The sequence below is a fragment of the Atractosteus spatula genome, chromosome 2 (genome assembly GCF_055471065.1).
Source record: "Atractosteus spatula isolate fAtrSpa1 chromosome 2, fAtrSpa1.hap1, whole genome shotgun sequence".
NCBI classification, from domain to species: Eukaryota; Metazoa; Chordata; class Actinopteri; order Semionotiformes; family Lepisosteidae; genus Atractosteus; species Atractosteus spatula.
In genome coordinates, this window is record NC_142707.1 from 32,067,916 (window position 1) to 32,088,873 (window position 20,958).

Below are 20,958 nucleotides of genomic sequence, written 5' to 3' on the forward strand. Positions count from 1 at the left end.
TTTTTTTTCAGTCTGCAAATTTTATTAAGCAACAGATGGACAACTCACACAACTCCATTTTTTCTTCTAAGAAAAAAAATAATTAAAAATAACATCAGGGCAGTATGTTACTTCCATGTCAATACAGTACTTACAAAACCTGGCAAAAACCAGTTACAATAATTATACTTGTATCATTTAAGGTAACAGCTGTACAACCGGGAGAACAAAAAGAATGCAAAATTAAAATAAGGAAACAAACCGGGCAGTTTAGTGTCCCCGTTTGTTAGAAATGGTGTTAAAAATTGAAAAACAGATCAAAAAGTCAGCACAAACCTTAACATTGTCAGCCCAATTTCAAACAGTGGCATCTTTCAAGTGCCTTATACAAGAAAAAAAAACATCTGGCTGAAGAAGACTACCATAATTCACCTGTCTGACTGGTTTTGGGAAACAATCCACAAACTAAACTGGATGACTTTTTAAGTCTGTTCAAAACTATGGTACGAAACAATGCATTTATAAAAATAACACAAACTCCTGCCAGCATATACTAAGGTGACTGCTTTCTTTTTGAGCAGAAGCAAACCCATGCTTTTTTTCCTCAGTTAACAAAGATCTTTTTTTTATTTCTGACAGTGTTAGGAAAATACAAGTATAAAACTGTAAAACTATTTACACTAAGAAAAATAACTCAAAAGCCATGCCTTATCACCACGAACCTTGATTGCAGAGGTTCTGAAACCAAGTCAAACAAGAAAGTCCTCATTTTGGTTCAAGTATTTTTTGACAACCATATATATATAGTACATCAATCAAACCTGCACAAATAAGAAGCAACATATTGTAATTTTCAATACAAACCACTGAATCAAACTCTAAATGATGGGTGAGCCTTTGTTGCTTGTTTTCAATGGTATTTAAACTATAACTGGTACTAAAGTATGCAAGATGTCATTTTTTCCATAAATATGGAATAATCTAGAACTAACGAAAGTGCTGTTTCTATTATCTTTTATAAACACTCACCTAAATATCTTCTTAAAAAGCAAGTATCGCCTCTAACTGGGGTTGTCATTCGTGCTGACAAGGCAAATGTGCATGTATACATTAATATATACACGCATCTTTACAAATTAATTAAAACACAAAACTGGGGAACACTGATGAAATCTGTTGATTTCACGAATAACACCAACAGAATTTACTCTACAGACAAGTCCTGTGATACCACACAAACTACTATGCTCAATCACATTGTATTTACTAATTTCTTTCTTTTGCATTACAAGTTAGTCTTGCATAACACCCAACATCAACCCCTCACAATAAACTGGTCACATATTTCTTTGACACAGAAGAAACCCCCATCAAATCCAAAATGAATTGAATAAGTTTCAGAAATATTCTTGTATAAATAAACTGTATAGAAACAACCATAAGGATGGATAAAGTGTCTGCCCATTTTTCTTATTACCTGTCTAAAGGTACTGACAAAATGTAAATTGTGTGTGAAAAAAATTCCTTTAAAAATATTGCACAACTAAACTGTCAATGCCAGGCAATGAAAGCATAAATAAAAAGAACAGAATTAAAAACAATCCATATTCTTTTCTAGGAAAGAAAAGGTTACACTCAACCTGCAAGATCACACTGACTGATCCTTAGCCAATGTGACCTGTTATTTATTACAGCAAAGTAATTTAGCTCAGAATTACAGCAAAGTAACATAGCTCAGAGACGTGTCTTACCTGAAGCAAAACCCTGAGCCCAAACAAATCAAATAAGATCATCGCTGATTCGACTAATGTCCGTCGATATTGTACGGCTCACCAATCCATCTCTGCACTGTAGGGTGAGCAAATCTGGAGAGCACTCACAAACGGCATTTTGACATCCATGAGCAAACATTGCTGGCAAAGCAGACTGTCCAAGGACAGAATTCTTCCACTGCAATACGTTTACACAATGCACACCATGGCAGTAAAATAAATACAAACTCATGTGGGGGCTGTGGAGAGCCTCAGTTTTCATTGTGTTTCCAAACATGTCAACTACAAGGTAAATGATCTGAAAGTGTGGGTGATTCTAATCATAAATGGAAGCAAATATTTTATAACCCCCTTCTAAAAAAATATTTGTGCAGATGAGTATGTAGTTTATAGGTCTTGGAGGCACTGGAAATCTCTCCCTTATCAGGCTTTTCATTCCAATGCAATCTTTACTTCGACGTGTCGTTTCACCACAGTGTAATGATGCCTGCAAAGAACTAAATAAAGCAATGTCTCCCGTTTCGTGAACCGGACTGAACAGTAGGAGGAAGCAGCTGACCATTTGTGAATTTATGGGCAGAGTTCAGGGTAAACACACTGTACAGTTCTTACACACATGGCTATACAACTATTTATAGCTCCCAGAGCTCTTTGTGCACATAATACAATTTCTGCAGTACAATTTTGTTTTTTTTAAATGTAGCCAACACGATTCCTGCCTTTGGCAGGCAAAGAGGATTCTTTTCAACTTCAATATTATACATTAGAAATAAATCTTTCCGCCCTCTTTGAATGACATAACTTAATGCAGCATTAATGACTGCATCTCAGACAATTTTAGCTAAGGTTTTTAAATACAAAAGTCAGTTTGACTGATAACCCCTATTTATAAAAAGAAACCTTTGTAAACGTGAGTCTTGTCAACAAGAGTGCATTTCCATTCTTAATTTTGCCTCAAGTAGACAGACCATCTTACTACTATTCAATGTCACAGATTTTTCAGTTTGTGGAGGGAGAAAACAGGCAGCTGCATGTCTTGCACTAGATGTCTGCTCATATACGGAGCTGATCAAGCTTAACATGCACTCTGGACTGCCAAGATAAATAATTGCAACTTACAACACTGTGCAGTTCATCCGGTTTCCTTCTACAAGTGACGGACGAAATGCTCATGTGTGATCTAACGTGCACTTCTGAAAAGTGCCATTGCATTCTTCGGTTAAAACTTTTATGTACGGTCAAGTATGAAAGCATCTTTAGCCCCAAACACTGGTAATCCTTACAATGATTTACTGATATGTAACAAATGCTTACAGAATTAAAAAAAGATACGAAATGTCAAAAGTGAAACATACAAAAATACTTCCTGTACCTTGCTTACAGACCCCCTTGGTAAGAGTATGAGCACTTCACAGAAGTGACAGGAGCTGAAAACTTCACATGTGGAAACTAGTAATACTGTTAATCTCACAATTAAAAACTCCCCTCCTCCCCACACCATAAGTGATGGCTCCTCCCGATCAGCATTTTAAAGGTGAATTGAAACTAACGCAATTGCACAACAAGTTATAACACAAAAGCAAATCAACATCTTTTAAGAACATAAGAAAGATTGTAAATGAGAGAAGGCCATTCAGGTCAATGTTAAATGTTAGGACAAATACTTTAGCCTCCTGGTTCCCAAATTAAATACACTTTTGAAAATCTGTGTAAACAAGGTACTAAAACGGAGTAATGCTACATAAATATAAAGATCAATAATAACAATTAGAATATTAATATTTAAACAATATATACATTTAAATAGTTCGCATAAATTGTACTACAAGAACTTTAATGCACAGAACTATTGGGAGTCAATGAGTAATTTGTTAAAAGTTCCTCCTATCTAAATGCAAAAATTGACTTTAAAAATGCTAACTGCAGGCTTATCACATATGTTTTACACTTTGCATCTTTCTTTTCAAGTACTTCTATGAACATCCAAACTAAAAACGTTAATGAATGAAATCCACTTTCAGGTTCAAATTCGGAAAGTAAAAATCCTACAAACTGTTCAGTAGCCTTCCTCAATACTTACACAAAGCACTAAATTAGGCACTAACAAATTCAAATATTAATAGTGGAGCCAAAATACTTAAAGACTTAATATGACCTTTTTGTTCAAAATGCATAATATTTATAATAAAGCCATAAATCTATTAATTTATTCTAAATACTTCAGATTTCTCTTTAGCTTCTTACAGATATTAATTTCAGTGCTCGGTAGTACCTGTAAGCTCTAGCGGATTAGCTATTACTTTTCCAGATATAGTTTTCAAGTATTTCTGTTGTGTTTAAAAACTGGACTGAAAAAAACCCACGTAACAATTTACATAGGAAACAAAAACATGGATATAAGGCAGTCTGTAAAGAGGACAGTCTGTTTCTACTAGCTTTAGGAAGCTAGAGCAGTATATTAATTGCAGACCAACCACAGTAAGCTAAGCCCATATCCCCAGAGATGACACCTGGGTTGTTACCACCTTTCTGTGAGCCCTGCACTAGAAATACAGCTTTTGAACATGCCAGCAAATGGCATGGAAATCCTGCCGTCTCGGCTCATTCTGTTATAATGCACAATGAACTTGAACTGTTTCTGTTTGGCTCTTATCAGGACCCTCAGAAGAGAGGGCAGCGTCGCCTTGGCCGCTGGGTGCCAAGGCTCTTCACTTGAGGCGCTGGGTGACGTTGGCCAGGGCCACAGCGAAGGCCTGCACTGCAGAGAACGGGTACTGAAAGTCCAGGATGTAAGCGTTGCCATCAATCCTGCCAAACTGCATCACCTGGAAAGACAAGACAGTGACCGACAGTCACCTTCATAACAAACACCTCTTCTCACTGCCACATGCGGCACAACGTTTAGAGAGAACTAGGCTGTTCCCTCCACTGAAGGATAACCAAAGCAATTCAGATAACACACGTTGGTTTCTGTAATGTCATGTTGCAGCAATCCATAAATTAAAAAAAAAAGAAATAAGGATCATTTGAGTAATATATGTATGCACGATTTACAAAAGCATTTATTACTAGCCTTTTCATGCTTTAAAAAAGACGCAGACATATATGTTAAACAGATCAGTTCTTTTCATTTCCAGTTTTCTAAAACACGGGAAAATACTTAAAGGTTCAAAGAGAGACCCATACCTGTCTTCCTTCCAATTCAATCTGAAAGTTCTTTGCAGACTCCTGTGTGACTCGTCCTCCAAAGTCCAACTGATAGACCTGAGTAGCCTCGTTCCATAGAGGCTGCTTATTGGCCATAATATAGACAAAGTCCTCGCTGCCCAGACCACGGTCCTCCTTCTCATTGGCCTTGCGGCATTTGAACTCGTCAAGCTCGCTTGCAGTGCGAAGGTTTCGTTTGCTCTTCCAGCCCTTCTTGCTGCTCTGGCTCTGGTTCATGAGCTCATCCCCACTGATGAAAAGCTCTGGCTCGCTTTCTGAACTGTCTTGGAACTCATTGGTCTTGTTCAGCTTCTTAGCCTTGAGTTGCTCCTTCTGGCTCTTGGGCTTCTTCTTTTCTCGACCAAGGCGGGGGCTGGAGATCAGAGAATTAAAGTCGCCGAGAGCCCTGCCTTCCTTCTTCACCTTGCCCTCTGTGATAGCTGGAACGTTGGCCTCCTCTGCCCGGCTGTCTAACCTCTTGCGGCTCTTTTTGCTAAACTTTTCAGCACGCTGGGGAATGGGGCTTTCGTTCACTTCCTGGAAGGTTTCCCCTGCCTCGTCCATGGCCTCTGGGGAGGTCATGTGATTCTGAAGGTCGGCAGGAGGAGGGGGAGGAGAAAGAACTGGTTTCTCCACAACCAGGTGGGCTTTGGTGGGCAGGGTCCCTGAGGGGTTCTGCATAGGTGGACAAGGGCTGTAAGTGTTCCAGGGATGCAAGCCTATGGGGGGCAGCTGAAGGCCAGCACAGGAGCTAGTGCCTGGGTACATGGGTGGCAGTGGACAGCAGGCCAAGTTGGCCAGGTTAGCTGGATAACCAGGTGGAAGGACCATAGCAGGCTCTTGCTGGGGGAAGGGGACAGGTGCCACAACTTCTTTAGGTGAACAGGGCTGTGGAGGAGGCGGCATGGCCTGAAGCTGGGGTCCACTGTAACCAGCTCCTGGAGGATAGGGTAAGGCAATCTGGTAACCCGCCTGGAAAGCGGCATTTGGGCTGGTGGGAGATTTAGATGAGAGGACAAATGGCAGCCGAGACACATCTAAGTGCTGGGCTGGGTTAAGGATAAGAGGAGGAGGCTTATGAGTCCCAGGAGGGGGTCCCAGTGGAGTCCGTTCCTGAGGGACCCAGATCTCTTCAGTGGCTGCAGGATCCCACTGATAGGGAGGCGGCCGCTTTACAGCCAGACCCACCTCACCAAGAGTCAGGTGCCGGAGAGATTTTTCCAGCTGGCACTGCTGGTTAAGGGCCTCATCCTCAGTGAAGGCAGAATTGATGTACTCTGTCCTGTCCCTGCAGTTGTCCGGAGGACTCAGCAAGTTGTAGGACGACTGGGAAGCCAGAGGTGAGGTGCTATTGGAGTGGACAATGACCGTGCTGTGTTGAGCAGCGCTGCCTGCTGCAAAATCTTGACGGACAATGCTCCCGCCCGTAATGCCATTGCTGTTACTGCTGCCGCTGCCCCCAGCACCTGTACTTCCAGTAGTGCTGTTGCTGTTATTACTGCACTGGCTGCAGGTGTACAGCGCGGTCGACACTCTCTGTTGGTAAGATGCAGCTAATGCGCTGTTAACTTTCGACTTGGTTGGGAGAGTCCTGTGGGAATCCATCATCTGGGAGACCTTGAGGACCGCCTCCCTGCTGTTGCGCCGCAGAGTGGCGTGAATGAGGCTGCTGTCTATGCGTTGGCCAGGATTCCTCCCCAGACTTGTCTGGTTGGCAGGGTCAGGGTAAGGGGGCGGGTCACCGCTAGGTATGGAGTAACGTGGAACCGTGAGCCGGTTGAGCGTGGCTGACGCACAGGGAAGCTGTACCTTTTTGCTCTCGGAGGAAGTGACTCTTAGGGTGGCAGAGCTGCCTGGGCCTTGCAGAGCATACATGTTCTGGTTGCAGACAATCCGGGTGCGCGGTCGACAGACTTCCTCTACGTTTCCGCTACTGTCGAAGGTAGTAATTCGCTCGTAGCCCAGTGGGGTCTGGTACTGAGGGGCTGGAGGGTAAAGCGAGAACTCGTTCTTCTTCAGGCAGAGGTCCACAGGGGGAGGAACGGGGTTGTTGCTGTTGGCTGCAGAGGCTGCCGCCGCCGCTGCCGCCGCCACAGCTGCGGCGGCCGCCGCCACTGTTCCTGGATATGGTGGAGGGGGGTTCATCTTACTGATCTGGATCTCCAGCGGGGCACTGAAGACCACCGCATCCCCATCCGCAAGCTGAGGGACTGACCGCAGCGGCTTGCCCTTCTGCAGGTGCTCGTGATCTCGGGTGATCTCTGACCCGTGTTCGCTCACTGTAGGGGGCAGCTGGTGCACTGGAATCTGGGGCGGATTGGAAGGTATGGGAGGCTGTGGCACCTGCATCTGTGGTGGCTGCTGCTGCTGATGATGGGAGGGAGGGGGTCCAACAAGGAGGCGCCCCATTTCCAACCCTCCAAAGATCACCTGGCCGGGATTAGTATACCTGCTGGACACTGGATACTGGCTAGTCATCATGCTTTCCTGGCCGTGATCTGAGACTCCCGCAACCGCCGCTGCTGCCGCTACATTTACTGCTGCTGCAGTGGGATTTGTCAGGACGTCAAGCTGCACGTTCTGATTGGCCAGCAAGGACTGAACCAGTCCTATGCTCTGAGTCGGGGACATGGCCTGAGCAGAGCTGTGGATTGGAGCAATGGGAATGTTGACTGTGCAAGGGGGGTTGTCATCGGGCACACCAGAAGGTCCAGTTACTGCAAAAGACAAGCAAAATAACAGGTTTTCAGAACACATTGTTTGATTTCACATAGGTCCTGGACAGATGCATCTGCATTCACACTGATGTAGGATGACAAGATGGACATGTTTGACTACTACAAAATGTATGGGATGATGATACAACACAGGTATGCAAAATTCATGTCAATGAGCAGTAATGTCAGAATTAATTAACTGAAGAATACAGAAGGTGCAAGAAAATGTTATTCAATATTAATAGCAAGCAGGGCTCCAAAGGAGCTCTTCAGTTATAAATATCTCTACCCCAACACTACAGTTCAGTAACAAATGCAAACCTACACTGTGCCATCTGCTCAGTGCAGCAAGGATTCTCCTGGCACTCTGAGCAGAATGTTCCTTCGAATGTCTCTATCAGAAACTAAAAATATGTCTGCTTTTTTAGTGGCAGTGAATTATGATGTTACCACTTTTTAGTTTTTTAGCATTCAAGTTTAGACTGCTTTTTTAATTTTATTGCTCTCAGCTCCCAATTTACAATACCACAGAGCTTTTGATATTTATTCATATTTATTCAAAAACACTTTTATTCTTATTAATACTTATTAAAAAATCGATTTAGCTCTAATTTCAAACCTCCCAACTGCGTAAAACTGTTTTGTATTATCTCGAATACTATGATAATGGTGAAGCTAAGTGTATAACTGACAGACGCTCATCATTGCTTAACATGATGTACTGGAGGTGTTTACATGCGTTATGATATTTACACAGTACAACGCTACATAATTGCCTTCTAATTAACCATGAACTCACTCTGTCATACATTGCTAACGGTTTGCTTATATATTCAGTAATTTTTTCATGTAAAAAATTAAACTCATAAGGTGTCTATAAAATGCGTACCACAGACTGCAGCAAGACAAAAAAAAGGGAAAATATTTATTTTGTACTGACGCAAGGTTATATACAAATGCAACATCTACAGTAAAAACAAGCTGCAAAAGTACCAGGTCTTCATCGGCTCATTACCACAATACAAAAGACTGAAAAGAAAAACTGTTGATTCTCTAAAGAGGCTAACAGCAATGGATCCCGAGCATCAAGATTAGGGAACTGACACTTTGGCACATGAACAATGCTGTATCTGCCACTTGTCTGCCACTTAAACTCCCACACCAAGCAGTGCCTTTCGGATATTTTTTTTTCCAACTGTATTTTTTTAATCATTTCTTTTCAGTTGGTTTCAAGAAACAGCTGGATGAAGCCCTGGTATCAATGAGCTACTAATGATCCAATGGTCTAGAAGAGCCGAATAGCCCCGTCTCACTTGTAATGATTCTTCCATTCTGCATCTGATTTCAAGTTATAAACAGTTCAGTGCTGCACCGATAGGCTTTTTCATGAGGTTACTGATCAAACATGCATTCCAGCCACGGTCTTAGAGTTTAACTTTAAAAGCAGCTAAAGCATTTATCGTTTTATCAATAATGATGGTATAGTGTTTATGTCTTGGGCCTACTGCACATTGGCCCCTTGTTATTTGAAATAATATATAAATAGCACCTACCTTCAGTTATTTGTTAAATAATATTCAAATGTTTTTTTTCATGCATTCTAATTGATAATTATTAGTGTATTTTTGTGTACCTGGCAGATCATCTTCATCTTCACTGAACACATTGGGGTTGAATACAGGAAGGTTGATGTAGTCCATGGAAACTTTAACCACTTCTGGCAGGAAAACGGTCATCTGTCTGGGCTGGAGATGCAGCAAACTTGTCTTGTAAACGACTGGAAAGGTAATAAAAAAAAGGTGTTGCTTTCACAGTATGCAAACATTTTACCCTCATGAAGATCCGCAATAAAAAAGTGACTGAAAGTAAAGTCAAGCAAGCAAACTCTTCTGAAGATCAGTAAGTAAAAGGCATACTTCTTCTGTTATACATTATTCCCTATGTAATGTATTCGCACACCTAAGACTATGCAGGAGACTATCACTATCTTGCCTCCTTGACATCCCTTACCTAGCCTGAAATTTAGAATTTTTAAAAAAGTTTTCTGGACCTGTGACTGTTGCCTTCTACAATATTTTATTTTTCCTCACATTCTACAGAGGGTTAATTTTTATAATTAAGTTGTTTTACAAGTTACCAAAAGAAGAGCAAAGCACTGTAAGAGCTGAAATGAAATTTTACCTGACCCAAGACTAGTTGGCAAAAAGGATGTGAGTCCTACGATTTTAAACTTCGTTCCCCAAATGTTCGAAGTGACCTGAGCAAGATAATTATGCTGTAAAAGCAAAGGGAAAAATCAGACTTGGAAGCAAAACATACTAAAAAAAATGCTTAGCAAACTGAAATTGTGTTTTTAATTGAAATGGTTACTTTGAAATTATCCAATACACTTTATTTATATAAATATATTAATTTTTAGATGCATATTAAGTCAAAAGGTCAATATTAACTTGAATATAGGGTTCCACTCTACACTTAAAGCAGTTTCACACCTTCTGGTTAACAATTACAATGTTAATAACAATTCACAACTGGTAATGATAAAATAAAAATGTTCTTTTACAGGATTGTGTAACATTATAAAAAAGTGAAAGCATCAACAGTTAATATAGTGGAGCATACCGAACCTAAATGAAACCTGCATAAAGGAATTATTAGTTTACGATTATGACACAGGTTCAGTCTGGAACACAGTTGTATAGAATAAAAAAAACATTCAACTTAAATACTTTTTACAGATTTTTAAAAATAACCTCTAAGAGCTGAAGATATTATAACATTATTAAATGTTATTTTAACAATATTAAATAAGGAGTGTCTGAAGCAATAAAGGTGCTAGCCCGGGAGCAGGCTGAGCCCTGAGGTCACAGGTTCGAGTGGATTGTGTTAATAGCCGACTGTGACTGTGATTCCCAAGCAGTGGCCTACAACTGGCTGAGTGCAGGCAATGGTGGGGTGGGATCAGCTGACCATGGCTCTCTGTACTCTTAGTGATACAGAGTCCCCTGTGGCCTCCCAGGCACTGTAGGTGAGAGACGCACGTATTCTGCAGTTAGTGCTGGATCTGCGGTTCGAGGCTGCTCTGCTTTTGATGTGTCAAAAGACAAGCAGCTCTCAGGATGGCTGGATGGAGGAATCTGCCTGCAGCCCCTTATTCTCCCGTGTGCGTTCACAAGGTTTGTAGCTGACAGCTGAGATGTGAAAAACACACAGTTGTCTTTTCCAAAGATATCGTGGGTCTAACAAAAATAAGGGGCAATTCTACATTCCAAAAACGCCAACAGCATTTAAAAATTAATCTCGAAATGGACTAGAAGAACTCATCACAAAGTAGGAATCTGAAGCTTCAGTAGTACTTGTGCTTTTTAAATGAAAACGCATAGAGAACACCCAATCATTTGGTCATACAAAACGACACAATACCTGAGTGATGTCTTCTAAAGGAAACTCTCTACGAGCCAGGCTGGGAGATCCAACAGAAGGTTTTCTGATTGGTAACCGTGGTGACCGGGATATCTCCTGTGCAGCCCGGGATAGCTTAGGAGATTTTCTAGCTTCAATATTAATCCTGTTGGTACAAAGCAAAGCTGAAGGCATTTTTTCAAGCAATTAACAATATTCAGTTTGTGTTTCCAAAGCATACTTGGGCAGGTACTGAGTGTGCTACAATATTTACAGCTGGAAGACCAATAAACATTCAATTTAAGCAGGATCAGGATCTCCGAATTTCAGAATTGTCCAAAATACATCTGAGAATACCTCATTTGAATGTAAGGCAAAGAACCACCCAAAATTGTTGTTATAATAATACTGTGCTAATATTTTAAGTTCACTTTTTAGGTAGAATATTGTTAGGAAACACAATAAATGAAAAAAAAAATTCTGCACGCAGTGACTGGCTGAATGAGCTGTGTTTCTGTTGCTTTCTGCTCTGCGTTTTTGTTCACCAAAATGTCTTAACACCCAGCAGATCTACCCATGGGTAAGAGCAGTAAGAGGAAAAACAAAACAGTCTACATTGAGAGGAACTTTCAAAAACCAGAAAACTCAGCAGCAAATATGAGGTTAGCACTAAGACATCAAGAACTGACAGAAACACAGCTTTAAATTTTGTGCAGATGGTGACGTGCAATATTGAAGTGTAATTATATTATTTGTTATTCATATTATTTAATATGTATAATCGACATCTGAATACATGAGATGAATACATCTCTGGTATTTTATTGTCCCTGAGAAATCCAGATTTGAAAACCTGTTTATGTCAAGGTATCAGTTTTAGTTTTGTCTGCTTTTATTATGTTCTTGCTCTACTGTTTCTCGGTTTCATCACAGCTGATGAAACAAGCTGAATGTTTTTTTAGCCCGACATTTCCTTACTAGAGGACGATTCAATTATTACACACCACACCTCTTGTTCAATAAACTCAAGTCACTGTGTGAGGAAACCAGCTAAACTTATCAAACAAATGCATAACACAGGAAGAAAGATAACATTAAAAGGGACACCGCACCCCAAATACACAACAGATATACAAAATGAATAACTGAGGCATTGAGCCTTTTCTCTGTATTGTTCTCTGTGGGAAAGGAAGACAAACTTAACTGTTAATTTTTAAAGACTTTGCACAAGAGAGATTTTTTTGAAAAAATCTAAAATAGGCAATTTTACAGTACCCACTCCATCTTATAACCTCTTTATCCAAAACAGGGGTTGGGGGGAGATGGAGCCCATACCAGCAAGGCAAATATATAGACCCCATATAAAGACCCCAGACACTGATCCCAGGGCCCCAGCAGACAGCACTGCTAACCAGAGTGCCACCATGCCACCCACTCCAGTTCTTCATTCTGATGGACAGAATCGCATACCTTGGGAGTTTAGGTGATTTGCTGCCTCTCGAGATCTTTGGAGATTTCTTTCCCACCCAGTCATCACTGAGCTCAATGTCGCTCGAGTCAGAGCAGTTACAGCTGTCAATCACAGAGGAAATCAAGCTGTTTCCATAAACCTCATCTAAAAAGAAGCAGAGCGAAAATGTGGAGTGAATTTGGAGAATCCTGCAAGCTCAAGAAACATACAATCAGCATACACAGAAGGAACCCTAACATAGTAACTGCAAGAACTTCACAAAGTTATTATAAGGGAAATTTTCAACCGTATTTTATTTTTTACTTCCACGTGCTGAGTTTGCTGGGATTTCTCCCGTGAAAGCACTGGGTTTGCACTTTCAGGTTTTGATTATATACTGGATTTTAAAAATGTTTACATTTGAAATGCAGCAAAATGTGACATCGCTGGAAGGGACTGAACCTATTTGCAAGACATTGTACAAACTGAGCATAGAGAGCAATACTACTTTCAAACTGAAAAACATTTCCAAAGGTAAATGGAAGAAAAACCTCTTTAATAGCAGGAGCACTGTCATTTTATTGAACATACATATATAAATTAATTATGCTGAGTAGCACTTGACATCAACCATGTTGATTAACAGTGTCTGTACTGTGAAAGGCACAGGGCAACAAGTAACTTGATAAATGCAAGACCATACAAGCTAATTACTGCAATTTCTGTTTGATTAAAACACTTTTTACTGCTAAAATAACTACGCCAGATCACTGCGACTTGAAAGCAGTGTCAATAGTTAAAAGAAGTTTTCAACCGATGCCTTGCAAAGGGTTGCGAACTGCTACTGAGACCATTATGTGAAGAATGTGAGATTAGTAACTACCAGGCATTTCCAGCTACTGTGTTAGTATTCAATAATGTGGATTCATTAAACATCATGTATCTCTGTATTGTTGACTATTGTTCCTTATGGCTGAATTCTTAGATGCTTTCTTAGATGCCTTTCCATTTTGTCAGATTGCTGAAACTGATGAAAATGTTTCTGCTAACACTTCTGTTAGAAGAAACATCCGAGCCCACAATTTATCTGTGGTATACAGTTTCAACAGGTCAAATAAGTAGAATACAATAGTTCCAAGATGTTTTTTCAGTGTGAATGCTCAATGCAATTTGGCTTAAAAAGGTATTTAAAATTTATCAAGGTATGTTCTTAATATTCTATACACTGTGCCTATATTTGTGAACAATAATGCTTCATCTGAAAGAAGTATTCAGCTATAACAACTACATTTTAACACTACACTACATTATTTAACAGAAACAACTTTTAACCTAATAAATTAATAATCATGAGTTACAGTGTATGGAAGAGACACATTTGCACTCTACTATGGATCACATATTAGTTAAAACATGTTACTGTTTTTACAATAACTGTATTCTTCACATTTAAGCTTCTGTTATGTAACTCTTTCCTCCCACTGGATTGTGGATAACCTGGTTTGAAAAACAAAGAAGCTGAGCACTGGGGAACAGTAATGAAAACAGCAGCATGGATACGGACTTCACGATATCCAGTCAGTCCTATGATTGAAACAAAAAATATCGGACTATTCAAGTACAAAACCAGACTGAGCTTTCTGCATTATGACAAAAACAAAAGGTAGCCACATATTGTACAGCTATCAGATGTAGGTCATGTTCCTCACACAGGTACCGTGCCTCCACCCTCTTCCAGTAAAGACCCATGCTATGGAATTACAAATGATGTATATATTCTCAGTAATTTTAGTCACGACTTGAATGCACACACTTTATGTTTTTAGGGGTGGAAAAGCTAAATGTCATCAAAACTGTGACGACAAATCAAGAGCCCCTGAGAAAATACTTGATAGAGGCACCTTTGGCAGCAAATACAGCTGCAAAAACTTCTGCAGGCTTTCTCACACACAGCTATTCCTGAGGGAGAGAGGGAGACTTCACTAGTCTACTGTAAAAAACAGAGGTAAAGGGAACAAACAGAAGTGGGAATGGATTTTCATTGACATTTCCACAAAAAGATCAAGGTCTTTTACACCTCAATGCTGCTAGTTAGACATCTGACATTTTGCACTTTTTAAAGGTCCTGTATGTCATTTAAGATGAAGAAGTTACTGCTGGAACACAGAGGCTGAACGTAAAGGCATAAATGTGCTAGACTGATGACAATAAAATCAGCCTCATTCACAGACAGGAGGCACATGTGCAAATGGCAAACAATTACTGCCCCCAGAGGTGCTGTTTTATAACAAAAAAAAAACTTTTTCCATAACATATGCACACTTAGACAAAGACCAACAAGCTATTAGTCCACAACTCACATACTGAATTTGTATTCAGAAACTGGATTACAAAGAAGTAGGCTGGGGGCTGAGGATGGCAGGATATTAACAAAAAATATCACCAATTCGCTCATCATCAGCCCACTCAAGCAATTTCAGCAATACATTACTCATTATATCATGACATAAAACATATCTTGGATATTCTCCCCCTCATTTGTTCCAGATAAGCAAAACTTTTTAAACCCCCAAAGACAGCTTCTAGGAAAATAATCAAGTATGGCTTTTGGCGTTTTCATTTTGATGTAATTCGATAATGAATCACCCGTGTTATTTTCCATACATCATATTCTCAAACAAATATTTTACTCATCCAGAGCTCTTTAAAACTTCTCATGAACAGTCAAGTGGAAGCAAAGAACACCTCTGTTTGAAGTACAATGGTTTACATACCATTTAGCTTACAGAAATGTAATTTACTCCTGCTAAAAAAAAAGAAAGCCGATTTATTCAGCTGCAAGGGAACTGCAGTATTGTATTACCTGCTTTGCCATCAGTTTTGGGATCCATGATGACAAACTCAGGCCGCAGCTTGCTGATGCGCCGTCCTTTCAGGATGGGTACTAGACCGCCGAGATACTCCAAGTACAGGGTGTAGCAGGGCCCACCGACTTCAGGATTGTCTTCAGTGCGCTTCATGGTGCAGTGGAGCCTCTCATTGCCAGGGGTTGGGTAGCTCACAAAATGGCGCATATTGTTGGGATCAGGGATGGGAGGCTGGAAAACACAAGAGAAAATGAGAGACCTTGTGGCCCGGTGTGGAACACTCAGCACAAAGAAATGTGATACAAGAAGACATGTATGCCAGCAGCCATATCATCCTGCAGCTCACAACTGGCAACCCACTGAAGCTCAGCAGGCATGAGCCTAGTCAGTACCTGGATGGGAGACCTCCTGGGAAAAACTAAGGTTGCTGCTAGAAGAGGTGTTAGTGGGGCCAGCAGGGGGCGCTCACCCTGTGGTCTGTGTGGGTCCTAATGCCCTGGTATAGTGACAGGGACACTGTACTGTAAAAAGGCGCTGTCCTTTTTATGTCCAGAGACATAAAACCGAGGTCCTGACACTCTGTGGTCACTAAAAATCCCAGAGCGTTTCTCGAAAAGAGTAGGGGTGTTACCTCAGCATCCTGGCCAAATTTCCCATTGGGCCTTACCAATCATGGCCTCCTTATAATCCCCATCTATGAATTGGCTTCATTACTCTACTCTCCACCCCACTGATAGCTGATGTTTGGTGAGCGTTCTGGTGCACTATGGCTGCCGTCGCATCATCCAGGTGGATGCTGCACATTGGTGGTGGTGGAGGGGAGTCCCCATTACCTGTAAAGCGCTTTGAGTGGAGTGTCCAGAAAAGCGCTATATAAGTTTAAGCAATTATTGTTATTAATTAAGACAGGCTAGGCATACAATGCAATGTATGCAGGAGTAAATTCCCACACTCCTTTTCAAAGGACAGATGCTTTCCTATGTGTGATTCTCACTTCGTTACAGACTGTGGGTTGGATGACGTGCTTTTTCTCTTTGACTAACAATACTGGAGTGCAGATGTATGTTAACCAGACTAACATTTCCTTCTGTTCTATTCAGCTTGTCAGTAGACACTTTCCTGGCCAATGCTAGTTGGCAATATAGTGAACTATACTGGACGATGGCCATTTCATTGGTATGTTGCAGTGGAGCACATTATAGTAGTGCAACAAAGCCAAAATTCAGATTCAGAAATTAAAACATATAACCTTTTGCACTTGAAAACCTTAAAAAACATGAATAGAGAAGCCTTAAACTGTCAGCAACTTCCTCAATATAAATGTATTTTTGATGGTTGTCAAACGCACAAAAACAAGTACTTGGCATTAGAGCTTGTAGAAACATTGAATCCCCAATGAATAAACTGCCTTCTGTAATTATAAACTTCTAAGTACATTTTCCCCAAATAAAAACAGACTATAGCATTGTTTCAATCTCACACATCACATTTCCATTGATCAAAGCATTGCCTCTCTTGATTCCAACATACCCGTCTTACTCTTCCCTATTTATCTGGCTTGGAAACACCCCCCCCCAGCCAAATCTATATTTGCACAATGAGAGATACACAAGAACTAGAAACCTCTGATCACAGCGCACAAAGACAGCACTCCTGAGAGCCAGTTATTTTTTTTAACCACTAACATTCACTTCTACAATGAAAATCTAGATATCGCCCGTGCACCACAGCACAGAAGAGGCCTGCAGAGCCGCAGAACCAAGCTGCTACCTTGATGGTTGGTATGAAGGCTGTGGTGAGGTAAGAGCAGAGGCGGGATGGCATAGTCAGCTTGCTGATGTCCTTCTCTTCCCGCAGCGCACTGGCAACGGCCTGCTGGCACATGAGCTGCAGGGTGGCGACCCGGTGCTCCACCCTGACCACGTACAGGGCCGGTCCGCAAGCCAGAAACAGCCGCGAGTCCCGGTGCCCCCAGCATATAGTAGTGATCGGCCGCTGCAAAGAAATGACAAAGATGTACGACGTTTATTCTCTGGCAAAATCGCCACCTTTTAAACTAAAAATCTAAAAGTCGACACCATTTCAGATGCACATTCACTGCCATACTGATTTTTTTTTCATTATCGAAGCTTGCTCAGGCAGACTGTCAGGCAGGCTGTCAAGTCAGACTGTCAAGTGAAGTACAGATTCTGTTACAAGACACAAAAATTGCTATTTTAGGAATTAGTGCAACTGTGTGGATTAGTTAACCTCCTGTTTCTTAAATTACGTCACTACAACACCTCTATTGTAGTCCCAACTTCTTAGAACGGTTATTAAAACCTGGTAACAAAATAAATGCACTGATGCTATAGATATTTTTTACAAATTTCAAATTAAGCACAAAATCGTGAACTTTGTGAAAGTACTGTAAGTCACCATGCTGCTGCAAACTCACATTCGAATTCCCACGAATTGCCATGTGATGTCACCCGTTCCTGCTCACTAGTCACTGTAATGCCTAATGTGATGGACAAGCGAATAAGTACAGGTTGTGCAGCAGATTTCACTGCAGAAATGTTCCAACGTGACCTGCATGCAGAGTTAACAAGTGAGTAGTATTTGTTGGCAAAACAGTCTTGAACTCGAGAGCAATATTTCTATTGGATTAAAAGAGATGCATTCACAAGCCTGCTTGTTTACAATGTAATAATGCCGGATCACGTCACCAGACGTTTTGTTGCCTCGTTCTGCATCACAGAATACAGCGTTGCGTGTACCTGGAACTTTTGTCATTTAAATTGGAGGATTTTATTGTATCATGTATCAGTGTTGATTCTTTCTACCCCTGAAGTCTAAAAACAGTGCTGCAGTCCCCCTTTAATACAATCTTCTAGAATGAACGAATGTTCGATAAACATTATTCAATATACCTCAAAGAATTATGAAAGACAAATTGGTACAGCTTAACAAAACACTTAAATGTTACATATATATCCATTTATTCATATAAATCAGCACAGAATAGCAGTAATTATGTTGTGATTGTTAATAAATACGTAAGTATAGGAGCATTCTACACAACCGCACACAAAAAAACTGACCCGTGTATGGAAAATACGCAGTTGAACAGACCGGTCGTTAACTGTAAATTAACTCAAAATAAAACACTGTTCATTAGTGTTGCACTGTAGTCAACATGAAATAGATCAAGTGACAAATACCAGTAGTTTTTTTTAGTGTACAGATGAAAATATTCTGAATATAAGCTCCAGTACTATGACTCCAGTAATACATGTAATTGTCCACAAAAATTAAGACTCCCTGGTCATCTTGATATTGAAAGATCCAATGATTGATGTCAGTCTGTTAAGAGAATTGGGAACTAAAGTAATATCTGAGGTGGAAAGCTCACACAACTTACACTGTCACTACTGTGCACAGAGAGCTTTAAGACGTTCATATATAGGTGACACAGTAACATGACTGTGAGCTCTTGCCTCACAACCTTTGTGTCGTGGTTTGGTTCTGAAATTCTGGACTGGAGCGCTTCTTGTGAAGGGTTTTTCTGGGCTTTCAATGAGTGCGCTGGTTTCCTTGCAATTTTCAAAAATATGTGTGGCCAAGTATTTAGGGGTTTCTAAACTGTCCCTCTGTGTGTACATATAGGTGTGGATACAAATACAGTAGACTGTCATCCTTACCAGGATGGACTGGTCTCACTGTGTGTCCTATACTATATAACCTAGACAGGCTCCAGGTTGCTGCAGTCCTTACCAGGAGAAAGGGACTTCTGATAATGGGTGCATTCAAATACACAAACAACCAACCCATGAGACCTTTCTCATTTTCAAAGTTCTATTCAGGTCTTATTACGTGACTAACACAAGCCATTCTTCAATGGCAAACTACATGAAGAAAGAAAAACATTGTTCTGTCTGGACTTCAATGACAACCAAACTCTTTTTCCAAATAATGTATTTCTTTATTATTCTATTGTCTGAACTGTCATTCCTTATCGTTGTCTATGTCTATTGTCATTATATCCCTGCCTGTGAAGGACTTTGTAAAGACAGCTTGAGCTCCTCAAATAAGAGTTCCTGTAATCTGGATGAGTACTGCCGTAAGTGACAATGTACAGTCAGATCATGATGAATAAATTCACTCACGATAATTGTAGGAGGGCTTGACATATCACTACTTCTATTATTAGCATCTGCCTTGATGGTTGATGTTGGAAAAACACGAGACTCAGAATGAATGCAAACATTTACAGTATGATTGAATTGCGAACTGCCAAGTTTAGACTCGGCAAGCACTGGGATTCTAAATGTTTGAAGACTTTAGTTTTTTTAAGCAGCAAGTATTCACTTAAATTATTAATGCATTTCTTGCAGTAAATTTAAGGATATTTCTGGCTTTTATCTCTGCTTTTATATATATTCAATCAAAATCAGATGCCGAGTATTTCCAGGTTATTTTATAAAAATCTGTAAAGACAGCTGTGGAGTTAAAATAATACTGAGTACATATATTGTTTTTCATATCAAACCTGAAACTGATTACATTTCTGTGCTACATTGCTATTTTATGACCATTAAGGAATTTCAGGTTATGTGTTGGACTGACATGATTGGCTAAGCAGTGTTCCCCAGCAAATGTGTGAGTGTGTCTTGGTACATGAAAGGAACAAGCATCTCATCTTCCCACATTACCTCAGATGGGATCACCAGAAATGTTACAATAGATTACAAGGTGTAGTGTGCACTAGATTTATTGGCCTTTTACACCTTTATGTGGGTTTTAGACATTTCATTTGACATAGCTTGCTCTGTATTTCCTTCTCTCTCACAAATTCAGCTTAAGAATTAAAACTGAAAATTAAAAGTTTCAAAACACACCCACTAACTAAAATAGAGGTTAATATCTGGCTTCCTCTTAATTTAATTAACATACAGTATTCCATACATAAAACATTGTGGCAAGCAACCCGAGTAGCCTGTGACTACACCGAGACTGCCACTAGAGGCCACCCTAGAGGGAGACTCAGAGGATTATATGTAACTAATTAGCTCACCTGGTTTGTATCATGGTATAAGATAAGATCATTTTATTGGCCATATACAATTTCTTGTATTAGGAGTTGGTCTTTTTTGCATACCCCAACTTGCTCTCCATGAGACACACAGACAGGGAGAGAAGCTTGGGGTCAGAGCGCAGGGTCAGCCATTTATACGGCGCCCCTGGAGCAGTTGGGGTTAAGGGCCTTGCTCAGGGGCCCACAGAGTAGGATTCCTCTGCCATCCGCGGAATTCGAACCGGCAACCTTCCAGCCACTGGCGTAGATCCTTAGCCATAGAGCCACCGCACCGCCCCTTTTATTGTGTTAGGAGCTCTTACATGGGTTTATTCAAGTTTTCTTGATATGCCTGGGTTGCAAAGGGAAGAAGAGAGATCTTGGTGGCATTTGAGTGGTGTAAGTGTAGCGGAGCTAGTGTGGTGACGTCAGCACCCTCACTGCGCGTATCAGGGTCCTCAGCTGCCTGGGCTGAGGGAGGTCTCCTTTAGCTCACGCGGTTGGTGCC

At 40.6% G+C, this 20,958-nt stretch overlaps 1 protein-coding gene across 1 annotated transcript in view; it reads right to left on the minus strand.

The window, feature by feature from the left end:
- The window catches only part of tulp4a (TUB like protein 4a), a 64,698-nt gene continuing 43,740 nt past the window's right edge, over window positions 1-20,958 (minus strand). The window contains exons 9-16 of the mRNA XM_088908437.1: window positions 17,165-17,389; window positions 15,391-15,625; window positions 12,548-12,692; window positions 11,099-11,243; window positions 9,857-9,950; window positions 9,309-9,452; window positions 4,938-7,675; window positions 1-4,576 (exon numbers count right to left, since the gene is read on the minus strand). Coding sequence (XP_088764563.1) covers window positions 4,460-4,576; window positions 4,938-7,675; window positions 9,309-9,452; window positions 9,857-9,950; window positions 11,099-11,243; window positions 12,548-12,692; window positions 15,391-15,625; window positions 17,165-17,389 — 3,843 coding nt within the window. The 3' untranslated portion in view covers window positions 1-4,459. The remainder of the gene's footprint in view (window positions 4,577-4,937; window positions 7,676-9,308; window positions 9,453-9,856; window positions 9,951-11,098; window positions 11,244-12,547; window positions 12,693-15,390; window positions 15,626-17,164; window positions 17,390-20,958) is intronic.